Source organism: Arachis ipaensis, chromosome B3, assembly GCF_059453495.1.
Source record: "Arachis ipaensis isolate K30076 ecotype BB chromosome B3, ASM5945349v1, whole genome shotgun sequence".
NCBI classification, from domain to species: domain Eukaryota; kingdom Viridiplantae; phylum Streptophyta; class Magnoliopsida; order Fabales; family Fabaceae; genus Arachis; species Arachis ipaensis.
In genome coordinates, this window is record NC_142438.1 from 143159108 (window position 1) to 143175173 (window position 16066).

General features: G+C 37.8%; 1 protein-coding gene across 1 annotated transcript; it reads right to left on the bottom strand.

The window, feature by feature from the left end:
• Window positions 1–874: 874 nt before the first annotated feature.
• On the bottom strand, window positions 875–3115 carry LOC148572668 (plant/protein). The gene is made up of 4 exons (XM_088510236.1): window positions 2714–3115; window positions 2417–2543; window positions 1672–1837; window positions 875–1260 (listed from the first exon to the last, which is right to left on the bottom strand). Exons 1-4 carry the CDS (start codon window positions 2933–2935, stop codon window positions 1041–1043), a joined length of 735 nt encoding a protein of 244 aa, XP_088366362.1. The 5' UTR covers window positions 2936–3115; the 3' UTR covers window positions 875–1040.
• Between the last annotated feature and the right edge of the window lie 12951 nt (window positions 3116–16066).

Consider the following 16066-nt stretch of genomic DNA (forward strand, 5'->3'; position numbering starts at 1 on the left):
AAACACACACATGTAATAACGAGCGAAATTGTTTGCAATTGAGAGGACTCAAGAAAAAAAAAAAGGTTGAAAAGTATGAAAGAATAAGGACTATCAACTTTTTAATATATAAAGTTATATTAGACTTTTTAATTTTGATAATTCCAATCTAATTTTAAAAAACTCCACATTAGGTGTTTTTAAAAACACTTCTATCTTTTAAAAATTACAAATACAAGTACATAACCTTTTTTATTTACCAAATACAAAATAAAATGACTGTATTCTCGAAAAACACAAACTCCTCCTAAAAAAATTTTACCAATCTAAGTCTAAATATATAAATTTTGATATAGACATAACAATAAAAAACATTAATGCTAAATTTACATTTCTAATTGATGGAAAAAGTATGCAATTAGACTAAGCTCAGATTTTATGACTACACATCACAAATATTAATAATCTAAAAAAACCAAGTGATCTCGTCAATCTTTGATCTGTCTAGAACTCCTCTCAAGGTTCCTTCTTCAAAACTTGTACGTACCATTGTCCAATCTAGGAAAAAAAAAAAAAAAAGTAAACTAACACCACAAAGTTTTAACTGTAGGTCCTCAATTTAGTTGTCCTATAATTAAAACAACATGCCGGACACAGACCCCACAAACTCTTAACTAGACAAAGTGGAAAAAACGCCCGCAAAACATTAATAAGTGGTACACGGTACACCCCTACCTTGGAGTGGTGGCAATACCTTGCACTCATGCAGACACAGGCAGATAGAAAGAAGAGGGGGAAACCTTGTTAATTATTTCACCCACTTAGATCAATCTGTTCCTAATGAGCGATATCTCCTAATCATAATTAAGTTGGATTTTAAAGCGACAGAAAAAAATTTTAACCAAGAGACCTAGCTTCAATTACTAATACAATATCGTACAACTTGTACTTGTGTTGTTGAAATTCTTGACAACAAAAGTTCCCGTTTTATCAAGCAGTCCTAAACCATTCAGCTTACACCAATCAGAGTAACCTACAAAGTAAAATTCCGCAAACACTGCCTAATCAAAATGTTGCCTTAGCTGCATCTCTGTTTCACTTTTCCAGGTTGCATGAGATGACTGCCCTTTCATCCTTTTGGATTTCTCTTTATCTTTGACAGTTGATCCTTTCTTCTTGCTCTCTATGCTGGGATCCTTTGGAGGGCGATCGCCACATACGGGGCACACCATTCCCCGCGTGCTGGAGTAAGTCTTTGGAATCCCACACTGCAAGCACATTCTATACAAGAAATGAAAGCATTCAGACTGAAAGAAACAAAATGGAACAAAGAAAAATAACCTAACCACAGATACACACTCAATTCTTTTGAATTTGTCTCCCAATTTTTTTAACATTCTTGGACAATGAGGCACAAAAAGGGTAAGAGGGAGTATTATGATACATTAGTACATACTCCATAACCCATTCCTTGAGTACCCCGAAGAATGATCAGGCAATACAATGGCAGTTCTTAGATATCTCTATTTGAGTACTTATAAAAACCTCCATGATATAAATTATGAACCTATTTCAACTTGCAAAGGAGCTTTATGTTTAGAGTCCTGACTCCTAAGTACATGCAACAATTCAAATGGGAAAGTAGATATCTTTTGGGTCCTTATTTACTACTTGCTATAGAATGGTGCATACCTCAAAAGATCTGCAGCATCTTCAGCATTGGGATTGGTTGCCGTTGGCATCCGCTTGCCTCCTTCTGGGGTGCTTGATGGAGCTGATGCCGGTGGTTGACTACCATTGTCACTTCTTACTCGTTCATGGATCCCAACCAGTTGAGGCTTTGCCTCTACCACCGCACCTTTAACAAGTGTATCAACAAATATTAAAATTTTGAAATGAACAAGAACACACCAATTATTGGAACCAAATTAAAGTCCAAAAGGTTAACTAAAGACTCTTCATTCATATCAGCTACAGTAGCTGCCAGCTGAGTTAACACCTCAGAGTAATATACCTAGTTACCAACCCTAGGAAAAAAATATCATTTTCACTGATCATTGATCGTGTCCCCTTGCCAAATAGCACCTAAGGCCAGCACTTCAATTGAGGCCATCCAGAAGCATTTTGAACATAAGCAACTGAAACTTGACAAGCAAGTATGGATTTTTATTTTTTTTAAATAAAAAGAGCTTATAACAAACACACAACTGAAGCAAAGGGGAAACCAGAAACTCAGAAGAACTATTCAATCCCTTCACGTGTGTTAATTTTGTTCAAAGTATAAAATCTCCATTCCAAATCAATGGTGGAATAAGACTAATTACGGTAAAGTTAGATTGAAAGCTTTTAGTTTAATGTTCTTCTCTGATAACCATAACTCTGTCATATATAAACCAAAGATAACAAGCATGAACCTTTTTAGAGATATAATAGATACCTGTTGGTAAATCCTTTTTATCCCTACGATTCCTCCTGCTGCCATGCCTCCCTTGTTGCGGCTCAGCATCTTTCGCCGGATTATACTCCTCCACGCTGTTGTTCAGAAATTGGGGCGGCCCTGCAACCTCCCATCAAGTTTACACAAACACCCAAACTTCAACAATACCGAATAAAATTGAAGATAATTACTTTAACTACAGAAAAAAAATGTTTATTATTATTTAATTCCCAAAGTTTCAGAAATAGAGAATTGTGGGTGAAGCAAAAAGACTGGAACTTGGATGGGAGTGTTTACTTCGGAGAATGCATCAAATGCAGAAGGAAGACCGCAAGCGGAGGAAGGTTGGGGGCGGTCGAAGATGGATCGGTCGCCCAGTGATGGGTGGGAAGCCGCTGAGGGTTCGGCAGCGACCGCATCGTGGTGGGCGGCGTCGTCGTCGTCGGAAGAAGAATCATGGAGGTGGGGGTGATCATCTTCTTCGGCAGAAGAGTAGCCTTGTATGAGAGACAAGCTCATTTTAAAGAGAGGTTGCAGCTTCTGAGCGTAAAAAAGAAGGATTTGGATCAGAAAGCTAACCCTAAAATTGTTCAGTTTTTCTTCTTCTCACTGAATCACTCCAACACGAACCCGACGGTAATAGCATCCACAAGGTTAGGGTTGCACATGGGTCGGGTGAAGTTGGGTTCGCCGTAACTCGAATCCGACCCTAAATAATGACCGGGTCTATTTATGAAATCCTTACTCGATTTTAGATCCGATGAAATCGTGTTACTTTCAGCCTTTCAGGCCACACTTAAGCCGAGTCTAGACCGGGTGAAGTCCGATTCTTGATCAACTTTATCATGACATCACCAAAAATTAAATTTTACATCTTTTGAACCTCTAAATTTTGAAAAATAATTATTCCATAACAATGCAACATTCGCATAATAATAATTTAGAATCTAATAATAATAATTTAAAGTTTCATAATAATAATTATATCAATTACACATTAAACATTCAAAGTTCAAAAGACAATTAAAACAAAGTTAACAACCAACACAAGATTAACATAATAATAATAATTTATAGTGTCATACCAACCAATAACAACAAAATATTAAGTAGCAAACAACTACACGGGTCTAACGGGCCGAGGCCGGGTGACTCAAGGCTTGGCCCGAACCCGATTTAATAAATAACCGGGGCCATCTATTGAAACCTCGGGTCTAACCGGACCATAACAAAACCGAGCCAAATTAGCCCCGAAGTTATCGGGTCCGGTCCGGATCTTCGGGCCGGACCGGGTCTTGTGCACCCCTACACAAGGTCCTTCTTAGTGTTATTATTGCTTCTTTTTCTTTGTCATTTTTTTTCCTTTTATGTGTGATAGACAGAGGGTTATTTTTTTTTATAAGGATTAAAATAGTGTGTTATATATTAGAATCAACACTAAGTCTGGTCCCTGTCCTTCTTTTTATGGACATCGCGATCCTAGTCCAAAAAAAAGGGACAAATCGATCCCTGTTTCATACTTTCGTAAAACGTTCCGGTCTTTCTGTCATTTTTTCTGATCAAAACAAACGAAAATTGTCTACGTGTCAGTTAACGTTGTTGAGTTGGAAGTTAACATTCTGTTAAGTTTCACGTTGACCGTTAGAGAATGGATAGGGGTCGATCTGTTTCTCTTTAGAGACATAAAACTACGTCATTTTCGAGTTTCTCGCCGTGCCATTAAAGAATGGTAGGGGGTGGATCTGTCCCACTTTAGAAACCAAAAACTACGTTCTTTTTAGGCTTCACTGAAACACAATGGTTTCAAAGTGATTCCACGCAGCTAATCTGTCACTCTTCTCCCAACCCAAATACAAACCCTAGGAAACCATGATTGGTAGTGGAGAGTGTTGTTCATCATCAAACCCACGAAGTAGAGACAATTCAGGCTAGAGCTTGAATCCTAGTGGGAGTGCTGGAGCTCCGAGGAAGAAGAAATGGGTTGCCCCAATTTGTTATTGTGGTTCTCATGCAATATTGTTCATGTTAGGGACGGTGAAGAATCCAGACAGATTATTCTTTTGTTGCCCAAACTTCAAGGTAGTTTTTTAGGGTTTAACTAATTTTTTGTTTTCAATTTCTATTCCATATATGATAACAAATGTTAAACATTTTGTAGAGTGAAAAATGGCTTTGCAACTTCTTTGCATGGCTAGATGATTATGTATCTTCATGTGGTGAGGATGCTAACAAGGCTGTCTCATTTGGGACATCAAAGCAGAAGCAGAATCGATTGGAAGGCCATGGTTATGTGATGGATAACAAAATTAATGAGTTGGAAGAAAGATTAATTGGTTTGGAGGATCAGTTAGATTACTGCAGATTGAAAATGGGTGAAAATAGATGTATTAGGTATGAGTTTAATTTGTTAGCATTTCTGGGTGGAATTGTAATTGCAAGCTTGTTCAGAGCAAGTGTGTAGAATTTTGATAGCTAAATTTTGTTATATTCATAGAGTTGAGTTGTGAACAACACTTTTGATGATGAATGAAATGAAAATTATTGTGGTGAATTTGTTAAATTTGAACCATGGCCTGTGATGAATGTGTTAAATTTCATCCCTATATTGATAAATATTGGCATATATGTCATGAAATAAACTTAAAAAATATACATGCTAGCTAAGTAGCCGTAAGTATCTACATTAAAAAAAAATGCATGTTAATATATTCATAATAAAGGAGCAGTACTGTTGTTGAAACAACTTAACACATAATATGCCATTCAAAATATGGGCAGCAACATGGCCCTGAGTCAGATAACCAAAATATAGAGACCTCAACCAAAAGGCCTATACCTAAAACCAGTAGTATTAAATAGTAAAATATAGAGGTTTTTTTGAACCAAAACATGTTTTCTAAAGGCTTGTAGCCAAGATACAAAATAGCAACAAAAGGTGGTCCAAGTTCATGTCTTCTTAGGTGGCCTAAGTCCTGGATGCTTGAACTCGGGAGTGGGCACAAATTTGAAATGCCTTGAAGCGGTTCCGGAGCTTGCAGCATCTATTGTTTCTGCTGATATTGCATCACCTCCACTTGTTGGGTTTGTTGGAGGAGCTATTGGGCCATGAGTAGGATTTGCCGAAGTATGAGACCTCAGAGCTGGACCTTGTCCTGGTTGAGATTTGAACCAGAGTGTCGGCCTTAGTGCTGGTAGAGGTGTGGGCATAAAACTTGACATGTTGGCTGTTGGGTTAGATTGATCTGTTATAGGTGGTTGACTAAATTGCACATATTGGGTTGGTGGAGGTGGAGGCCTGACAACAGGGTTCTTTAACCTTCAGGTTGGATTGGATTGAGTTGTGAAGGCTACATTAGATGGACTTTGTTGAATGTTACCGGAATTTGTAGCATGTTGGACCTACAAAGAATTTTTATGATGTCTCAGATAATTTATGAAGCTAAGGTAACTAGTTTTAAAGTGTATATAGGATAACTTTACCTCCTCTGATTGTGGGGCATTTTGTGACAAAGGAATCTCTTGAAGTTGACCTTCTGGACCTACATCACTTGTTTTTTTCTCTCCTCTTGGTAGTTTCTTCTTATTTTTCTTAGCCTTTGCCTAACAATGATAACAACAGCACTACCAAGAGTTAACTACATATAACAAATGCTATTCAGCTAGGACAAAACTAACAAAACAACCTTAGAGTTCACACCAACTCCAGCCACGTTAGTGGCCTCATTGCAGTTTTCATCTCCTCATTCCTGCTATCATATACAACAAATGAACATTACCATCATTTTTATAGCCAGCTAAATCCCTGACCAAAATAAATTGAGACATTTAAACCCCTAATCAGTTAACTTTAAAGACAAATCGATCCCTACTTAGTTCCATACCTGCACATTGATTGTGTTTTCAGAGACATCAACTCCAACCGAGTTAGCTTTTTTCTTCACTCCATTTGCCCTCCTTTCTTTTTTGGTCATTGGTTTCTAGTTTAGATCTGTTGGAGGATTGATGCATGTTTTATAGTAGTGGCCTTTCTGGCCACATTAGTTACAAGTGACCTCAAATATTTTCTTTACCTTGTTGGGATTCATCTCAGTTTCCACTGGATCGATTCTTCTCTTTACCTTTGGTCGATGTGCTGGTCGTTTAATTGGTGGAGGCAATGGCCTTGGGGCATCAGTTGGCTCCCAATACTCCTCACTATTTACTGGCTTCATTGTGTGGGCGTAAGCAGCTCTGGTTGCATCCATTGTTAGCCACATGTACACGAAGTATCAAATATTGAAGTATCAAAACTTTAATCCAATCCGCATTAAAATTTTCGGATTAGAATAGATATAATATATGTGTCTTTTAGCCCTGAATTCGAAACAATTCGCATATTTTCAGATAAGATATAATCGATAAAAAAAAAGTTCATTGATATTAAACTATAATAAAAAAAAACATACCAAAGAAACTAGGGTGTACATAGACCGGTGAAGTCGGATTCGTCTTTACCTAGATCCGACCCTAAATAATGACTGGATCAATTTTTGAGACTCTTAACCGACCATAAATCTAGTGAAATCATACTACTTTCGAGTCATACTAAAACCGAATCTAAATCGGTGAAGTTCAGGTGTTGATAAACTTTATGTCAAAAAATTATAATGCACTTATTTATAAATAAGAAAAAGCATATTTGTTATCGAAAAGTTGATATCCATATTTGAACTTAAATTTGTTCATAAATTCTAATTTAGTGCTTCTTTGATATATTTTCTAATTCAACTAAGTGTGATTAAAAATAAAACAATAAGCTTATAATTAATATAACATAATATTTGAATTAATTTAAAACATATATACCTTTTTTAGTCTCTTTAGGGTGCACATGGAGCCGGGTGAAATCGGGTTCGCCTTGACCCGGACCCGATCCTAAATAATGACCGGATCTATTTTTGAGACCCTTACTCGACTCTAGACCCGATGAAATCGCGCTAAATTAGTCTCTAAAGTGTTCGGATATGGGCCGGGCTTACGGGACCGGGCCGGACCAAGCCATGTACACCCCTAAAAAAACATCTAAATTTAAAAAAAAAAATTAATACAAGTATACAACTAAATCATATCAGGTCACTAGTAAAAAAGAACAACAACAAGATATTTTCATATTTAATTTCTTTTGAAATAATATTCCTTGTCAAAACATCTATGAAAACAAAACAAGATACACATAAGTAACGTACTTAAGCATTCAAGAAGAATAACTGAAGCAGAACGGTGAAACGCAGGCGAGGACGAGATTAATGAGGATGAGATCGGGAATTGTCATAGGCGAGATGGAGGATGCCAGAGGTTAGGAGTCTGGTGTTGAAGGAGGTGGCATTGTGGGTTTGGAGGAAGAGGGATAGGGTGTAGTGGAGAAGTAGGTTTAAGAGGTGGAGGAGTAATACGAAACGAAATAAAATGAAAATTAAAGAAATGAACTCCGCTATCTTAATTGGATTTCTTGATGCAACAATTAAGAGAATTATTCTACTTTTTCTGTTCACATTCAAGTTTTTTTTTTAAAAAAAAAAACAAGAATTCAAAAAAAAAAATTATTCCTAAAAAATTAAGAAAAAGTGGCTACAAAGTTTAGAGGCTTTTATACTTCTTAAGTTTAAAATCCTAACTCATAAGTTCACTAAGACAAAAATGGACCAAATTATAATTAGACCTAAAAGAAACAAAATAAAATAAACATAAAATAAGTCTTAAAATAAATACTAAATTACTAATAAAATAAGGCCTATTTAATTAAACTTGACTAACGAGAATGTAACTTGTAAATACTAAATAGTAAGACATTTGATTTTTCATAATCGTTAATCATTGTCTTGACCAATTTTTGATGTATCTATTGAACAAATAATTTAGTCAAATTTGCAATTTTTTTATTATTTTAAATGTTATTCTTGTAAATTATAATTGGACCAATTGACATATGATAGTTTTCAATTTGTCCCACAAAATTCGTATTAAGGTGTCCCACTAAAAAGAGGCAAGGCTTTAGGTATGAAGGATTTGGGAGTAGCGCAAAGATACATGAAAAGTGCTATCACTAAGAAGATGATTGCAATTTGAACAAATCAAGTGAGTGCGTGTGAATTTCAGGCACCAAAAATGAGAAGAAAAATATGATTTATTTACAAGGAATTAAGATTACACTTTCACTATATATAATTTTTATTTATTTTTTCGAATATGCAAATTTACGGATATGTATCTCAAATTCACTATCTGATCATATTCGAACATACGAATTAAATTGAATCGAATATATAAATTGGATCCGATCTATAATCACCTCGACAAATTTTTTATTAAGTTCCACTAAATCCAACTTTTCTAAATTAGAATTCATATTAAAACTCAAACATTGAAATAATTAATAATTAATTACTATTAAAATAGTGTTATAAAAAAATGACTGTTAGCACATCAAATTATATTATATATTATATGTAAATATGTTTAAAAATTAATTATTAATCAATTACTTTTATACATATAATACAAAAAATATATATTAAATATATGTAAAATGACATATAAATATATACAAAAATAAATAATTTACTTAGTAGTTATTCATACTCTGATCCAAAACATAAAATCAGATCTAATAAGGATAAAAAGGTCTACCCAAAAAGGATGACCCTTACCATTTACTCGACCTCTTCAAGAGCTCGGACACGACAAAGATGGACCAGCTTTACTTTTACAAAATAAGTAACTGCTTCCCCAAATCTCTACTACTATAAAGGGAACGGTCATCCACCAAAAAAAGTGGAACTTCTCTAGAAAAGGTGGTTATCGGCTCTACTATAAATATACTGACACCCCTTAGGTATATTCACGTTCTAATATACTAAAAGCCTGCCTAAAACCTTTGCTAACTTAACATTCGGAGTCTCTTGCAGGTACGACCCCCCACCTTCTCACAACAAACTTGGACGGCGGCACCTTGGCACAAGAACAAGTCAGACGCTACCTCACAAAGAGTTTGGACCTCACATTCAAGTCCAAATCATCGTTTCAGGTAACCTGCAGAACATTGGCGCCATTGCCGGGGACCTGGAATTCAACACTTGATGATGACGGATGACCAATACGAAGATGGTCACATAGCATCTGAATTAGAACCAGAGCCCAACCGTGATAACCTCACATTTGCAATACCTCCACCTCGGAAAAGAATGCACATTCCCCACGGAGAAGGGACATCGGGAAACCCCCAGCCAAGGCGGATCCAATCAGAGGTTCATCTGCCAGAAGACGAAAATTCTCCACATCCGACGGAGATACTAGGTTTGGTCTACGGTCACCGTGGACGACTGGAGCAACTTGAACTAGAAGCTGAACGACAACAGAAAGCAAAATGGGAACTGTGAAGGGAGGTGCGACGACGAAAAGAGTTGGAAGAAAAGCTCTTAAGATTGGAAGCTGACCTCCAAAGACGGGGTAATCGCGCATATAGGGAAGAACTTTGGGAGGTGAAGATCCGTTCGTTGAAGAGATCATGCGGGTTAGAGTACCAAGAAATTTCAAAACCCCCGAAGCATCATCTTAGCAACTTCAAAGTTGGATGTACCTAGCTGACGCCTCTGATTCTACTCGTTGCAAAGCCACGATGAAGTGGTTCGATAACTTACCTCTCAAGTCGGTGACTTGTTTTGACGACCTGGCAAGGAAGTTTCTTACTAGATTCTCAATTTAGAAGAATAATGTGAAGCATGTCTTGAGCTTGCTAGGAGTCAAACAGGAGATCAGAGAGATACTTCGGGATTACATGAAAAATATTCAACAAAGCATGCTTGGAAATACAAAATTTACCTACTGATGCATTCAAAATGGGATTAGTTAATGGCCTTAAAGAAGGATCGCTCTCTCAATCCATATCTAAGCGACACTCGACTTCCTTGTATGAAGTGAAAGAACGGGTAGCAAAGTACTTCAACATGGAAGAAAATTCCCGACTAAGAGAGCCTCTCTCAAGGCCCACTCTGCCCTACCCACCTCGAAAAAAAGAGAAAGAAGCCAAGAAAAAAGAGAAGTACAACTCGAAAATACCTCGAAGGTATCATAATTATACTCTACTTTGAGTCTCTTTCATAGATATTTACAGGGAGATATGTCACACCGAGAAGCTTCCACCTCCTCGACCAATCAAACACAAAAGACAGGAAGTCGGACGGAATATTGTGAGTACCACAAGCTTTATGGACATTCTACCAACGACTGCTATGATTTGAAGAATGACATTGAAAAGTTATTCAGAGAAGGTCGACTAGACAGGTACTTGGTGGAAAGGTCGGATGAAAAGGAAAAGAGATGAAGAGGGAAGACGGCAAGAATGACCACCTCAAACTCCTGAACGACGCATACACATGATCAATTGAGGGTTTGTCGGAGGAGGAATCTCGAAGTCATCACAAAAGAGTCATCTTAAAGAGGTGTACCAAGTCGGGAAGGATAACAGAACTCCTGACTTACCATCCATCTCGTTCACTAAAGAAGATGCTTAGGGGGTAACACCTGGCCATGACGATCTAATGGTGATAACGATGATCCTCGCCAATGCAAACATCCATAGAACCCTAGTGGATCAAGGTAGCTCGGCAGATATATTATTTAAGCCCGCCTTTGATAAATTTGAACTGGAAGAAAATGATCTAAAGTTGTACCCCAATAATCTCTTCGGACTAGAGGACACGCTAATCTGACCTCTTGGGTTTATCTCTCTGTACACTACTTTTGGAAATGGCACAAATTCAAAGGCGTTAAGCATCAATTACATCGTGATTGACGTCACTTCAGCATATAATTCCCGTAATAGGTCGTACAACTTTGAATCGACTTGTAGCAGTTGTCTCTACATCTCATCTGTGCATGAAATTTTCCACTGTAGAAGGAATTGCCACCATAAAGGGAGATAAAAAACTAGCACGCAAGTATTACAATGAAAGCCTTAATTTAAAAGGCAGTCCGGGAGAAAGGAAGTCAACACTATCGAGCTTGGAGGTGTTCAAACTCGAGAAGAACTACGCCCCCAACCTGGAGAAAAGATAGAAGAAGTACAAATTGGAGATCATCTTGAAAAGACAATGAATATATGGGCTAATATAAAAGGAGGTCTAAAAGCACAGCTCATAGATCTCCAACGAAGAAACTCCGACCTCTTCGCTTGGAAAGTCTTTGATATGCCTAGTATAGATCCCGACTTGATGTCTCATAAGCTCGTTGTATACCTGGGTTCCATACATATTCAGCATAGGTTTTGGAAACTTGGGCCCAAAAGGACACAGGTCGTGGAAGAGTAGGTGCACGCCCTATTGAATGCAGGATTCATAAGAGAGGTAAAGTATCTATTATGGCTGGCCAATGTAGTTTTGGCAAAGAAATAGAATGGAAAGTGGAGGATGTGTGTCGATTACACTGACCTCAATAAAGCTTGCCCCAAAGATCCATACCCTCTCCCAAGTATTGATACTCTGGTCGACTCAACCTCAGGTTATCGGTACTTGTCCTTTATAGATGCCTACTCGGGGTACAATCAAATCCTGATGTACAACCCAGACCAAGAAAAGACCTCTTTCATCACTCCTACGGCTAACTATTATTATGTAGTAATCCCTTTTGGATTAAAAAATGTTGGAGTCACATACCAGCGATTGATGAACAAGGTGTTTTTCCTTCACCTAGGGAAATTCATGAAAGTTCATGTGGACGACATGCTCGTCAAAACTAAAGACAACCTAGACCTCTTGTCCGACCTCTCTGAGGTATTCTCCACAATCAGAAAACATGAAATGAGACTAAACCCCTCAAAATGCACCTTCGCAGTAGAAATTAGAAAGTTCTTAGGTTTCATACTCACTCAAAGGAGCATAGAAGCAAACTTGGACAAATGCGCAACCATACTAGAGATGAAGAACCCGACTTGTCTCAAGGAATTCCAACAGCTAAATGGAAGGCTGACGACGCTATCCAGATTCTTGGTAGGGTCAACATTGAAGTCACTACCCTTATATTCAATCCTCAAAAAGGGAAAACAATTTGAATGGTCCCAGGAGTGTGAACAAGCCTTTCAAGGCTTTAAAGCATTCCTGGGCCAACCACCCATACTTACCCGACCTATTGTGAGAAAAGAGCTCGTCTTGTACTTGACAGTGGCGAACCGAGCTATAGCTTCAGCCTTGATCTGGAAGATGAAAATGGGCAGCAACCTATCTACTTTGTCAGTAGAGCTTTACAAGGAGCAGAGCTGAACTATCAAAAGATAGAAAAGTTTACGTATGTCCTTATCCTTACCTCCCGAAGGTTCCGACCTTACTTTCAAACTCACACAATAAAGGTCCATACTATTTAACCAATGAAACACATTCTACAAAAGACGAACCTAGTAGGAAGGATGCTACAGTGGATTGTAGAACTGTCCGAATTCGATTTGAAGTATGAAGCTCGGACAGCAATCAAATCTCAATATCTAGCTGACTTTGTAGCTGAATACATTGAAAGTCAGGAAAGCCCAACTACATGGAGCCTATACGTAGATGGATCATCCAATAAAACCGGCAGTGGAGTAGGTGTCATCCTGGAAAGTGAGCAAGGAACTCGGATAGAACTCTCGCTAAGGTTTGAGTTTCCCTCTTCTAATAACCAAACAGAATATGAGGCCTTGCTTGCTGGCTTTAAGCTGGCCAAAGAAGTGGAGGCACAAACGCTGATAGTGTTTAGCGATTCACAAGTGGTAACTTCACAAATTAACGACATTTATCAAGCCAAGGACCCCAACATGAAGTGATATTTAGATGACACACGGGAACAATTAGCTCAGTTCTCAGAATGAGAAGGCTTTGTAGAGCTCGACGCGTGGCCGCAAACGGTGCGACGATCGGAGCTTTGGATTGTGAGATTTGTGGGATTGTAGGTGATGTTAGGGTTAAAGCTTCTCCTTCTCCTCCCTTGACATGCTCAGTGTGCCTTTACTTATGAGGGAGGAAGGAGCTGAGTTTGGTTCTTTTATTTGATGGGCCTTGGGCCCGGTTCGGGCTTAGTTTGGCCCGTTCGACCCAATTTTAGGCCAAAACCTTTAAAATTAGTGTCAAAATTTATATTTTAATTAATTATAACCCATTAAACTATAAAAATTTAATTTTCTAATTTTTTTATTAATAATTAATTTATTAGCTAATTATTCACTAATTACGCGGAGTTTACACCCATGGCTGCCTTTTCCTTTTTCGCTTTAGCCCGAGCTTTCTCTAAGTTGAACGACAGCCCATCCCTCTCCTCCTCCGGTTCCTTCTTGATCTCCTTCAACCTCTCCACTTTAGCTCGAGCAGCCACCAGAGAGTTGTGAGTGGCGCTGATAGGAGTCTTCTTTAACTCCCTGGCCAGGACAACACATACACCCGTAGTCCGAATTCCATTTCGGGCCATGAGTTGAAGGAGGTTTTGGATAGCCACATCGTCTATGCTGATATGGCTATAAGGGATAATGTTTTTCTCACTCAAAGCAAGCCCGTTAAATCTCTTATCGTAATACTACCCCCTTGGCAGTTTTTTGTCTTTTAAGAGGCAGTTTAGAGGAAGAAGGAGAATGACGGACCCCAGCACTTCCCGAAGAAGAGTTAGGGGTAATCAACCGAGTTGCTGGGACTGGAATAACCTTCTTTGAAGCTGAGGTACTCGAGTCCAACTTCTTGGGAATAGATCGGATAGAAATATCTCTGATTTTTCTTTGTTGTATACCACGAGCAACGACGTTCTTTCTGGTGGCTTGTAGTGTCTGAGGCTGCAGATTTCGGAGGCATTTTTTTCTGCAAATCAAAAGAAAAAGTACATTAATTACCAAGACAAATCATATCCAAAAGTCATAAGCTAAAGGTAAGGAAGCTACCTAACTCGGATCGAAGCTGACCTGGGTCTGCTAAGAATTTTTTAGTGTCCAAGTGAGGAGTTCGACCCCAACACTCTTGAAACAAGTCAACTATGTTCTTCTCAAGGTCATCTAAGGCATCTACACTATATTTAGCTATCACAAGCTTCTCTTCCCAGTATAACAGGAAACATGGCTCATTATTTTCATCCAAGAAAAAAGGTCGGACCCCTTCTACAACTCAGATTTTGAAAAAAAAAATTTGAAATCATGAAACGACTTATCAAAAATGGAGAAAACCTTCCTACCCTGGATGGCACGAAAGGAAATCCAAGCTAGCTTTTTTTGCACCAAAAGACTTGGTTAGAACAAAAAGATAAAAGAAAACTTTGAGGGAAGGTCAGACATCAAGTTCTCAACATAGAAGTTGGTATATTTTGAGAAAAGCCTAAGAATTAGGGTGAAGTTGGGAACGAGCAACATTGCAAGTTCAGAGGACATTACTCTCAAAGTCGGTAAAAGAAAGGTTAACATCTAACTTCGAGAAAAAAATAGTCATAAGCATAAAAAATGGACGTTCCGACTTATCTAAAGGGGAAAAGCATACCCTCTCCTCGGGATCAGCCACTACTATTTCATAGTTTTGCTCATCTTCCCAATTCTCACTAAGCCTATGGTGCCTACGAAAAGTCTCAGCGTATTCTTTATCGACTATAGGGACAACGGTAAGGACAAAAGCATCTACCCAAGTTAAAAAAGAAGAAGGGTGCGAAGTATTTTATAAGAGGGGCAAAGGGGACATTTCGTATCCCTCTTTAAAGCCACACGTAGATTTTAAGGGAACTGCCGCGTAACGTTCGCTCCTCATTTACACTTTGTTTGGATGGAAGATGAAAAATGGGAGGAACAAAAATGGGAGGAAAGAAAATATAAGGAAAGAAAATGAGAGGAAAAGTTGATTTTTTTTATGTTGTTTGGATAAAGAAAAAATGGATGGAAAAAAAAGTAGGAGAAAAATCATAACCAAGTGAAATTACATTAATATCCTTCATTTTTCTTTTGCTTTTAATGTTAACACTATGGATGAATTGGTAATTTGACTTTCAAGTTTTCCATCTATTTTCCTTCCTTACATTTTCTTTTCTTTTGATTTCCATTGATCTAAACAGTGCGTTAAAGTAAGTAACGTTTTAAACTTTTAAAAACACGTCGAATACCCAATCTCCTAAAGGCGGCGTACCCGGTAACGAAAACCGAAGTCACAAGATACTTGAACCCAACCTCATGAAAGTTCGAACTCAAATAAGGGCACTGTTCATACTCGATCCAAAACTTAAAGCAAGACCCAATGAGAATAAAAAGGCCTACCCCAAAAAGGATGACTCTTACCATTTACCCGACCTCTTCAAGAGGCCGGACACGACAAAGATGGACCAGCTTTACTTGTGCAAAATAAGTAACTATCTTCCGAAATCTTTACTATTATCTCTATCTCACATAAAATATAGACTCCAACAAACTTCCAAAATAAAAGGAATAATCATCTACCAAAAAAAGTGAAATTTCTCTAGAAAAAGTGGTTATCAGCTCTATTATAAATAAATTGACACTCCTTAAGTATATTCACGTTCTAATCTACTAAAAACCTGTTTAAAACCTTTGCTAACTTAAATATCGGAGTCTTTTACAAATATTACCCCCTCTTCCTTACGAAAAACTCAGACGACGACACTTCGACACAAGAA

Excerpts from the sequence above, each read along its gene's own strand:
- LOC148572668 (XM_088510236.1), bottom strand. The coding sequence starts at position 2,935 with ATGAGCTTGTCTCTCATACAAGGCTACTCTTCTGCCGAAGAAGATGAT. Across the intron at positions 2,544-2,713 it reads CATTTGATGCATTCTCCGAA|GTTGCAGGGCCGCCCCAATT; the intron begins GTAAACACTCCC and ends ACTTGATGGGAG. Across the intron at positions 1,261-1,671 it reads GATGCTGCAGATCTTTTGAG|AATGTGCTTGCAGTGTGGGA; the intron begins GTATGCACCATT and ends TTTCTTGTATAG.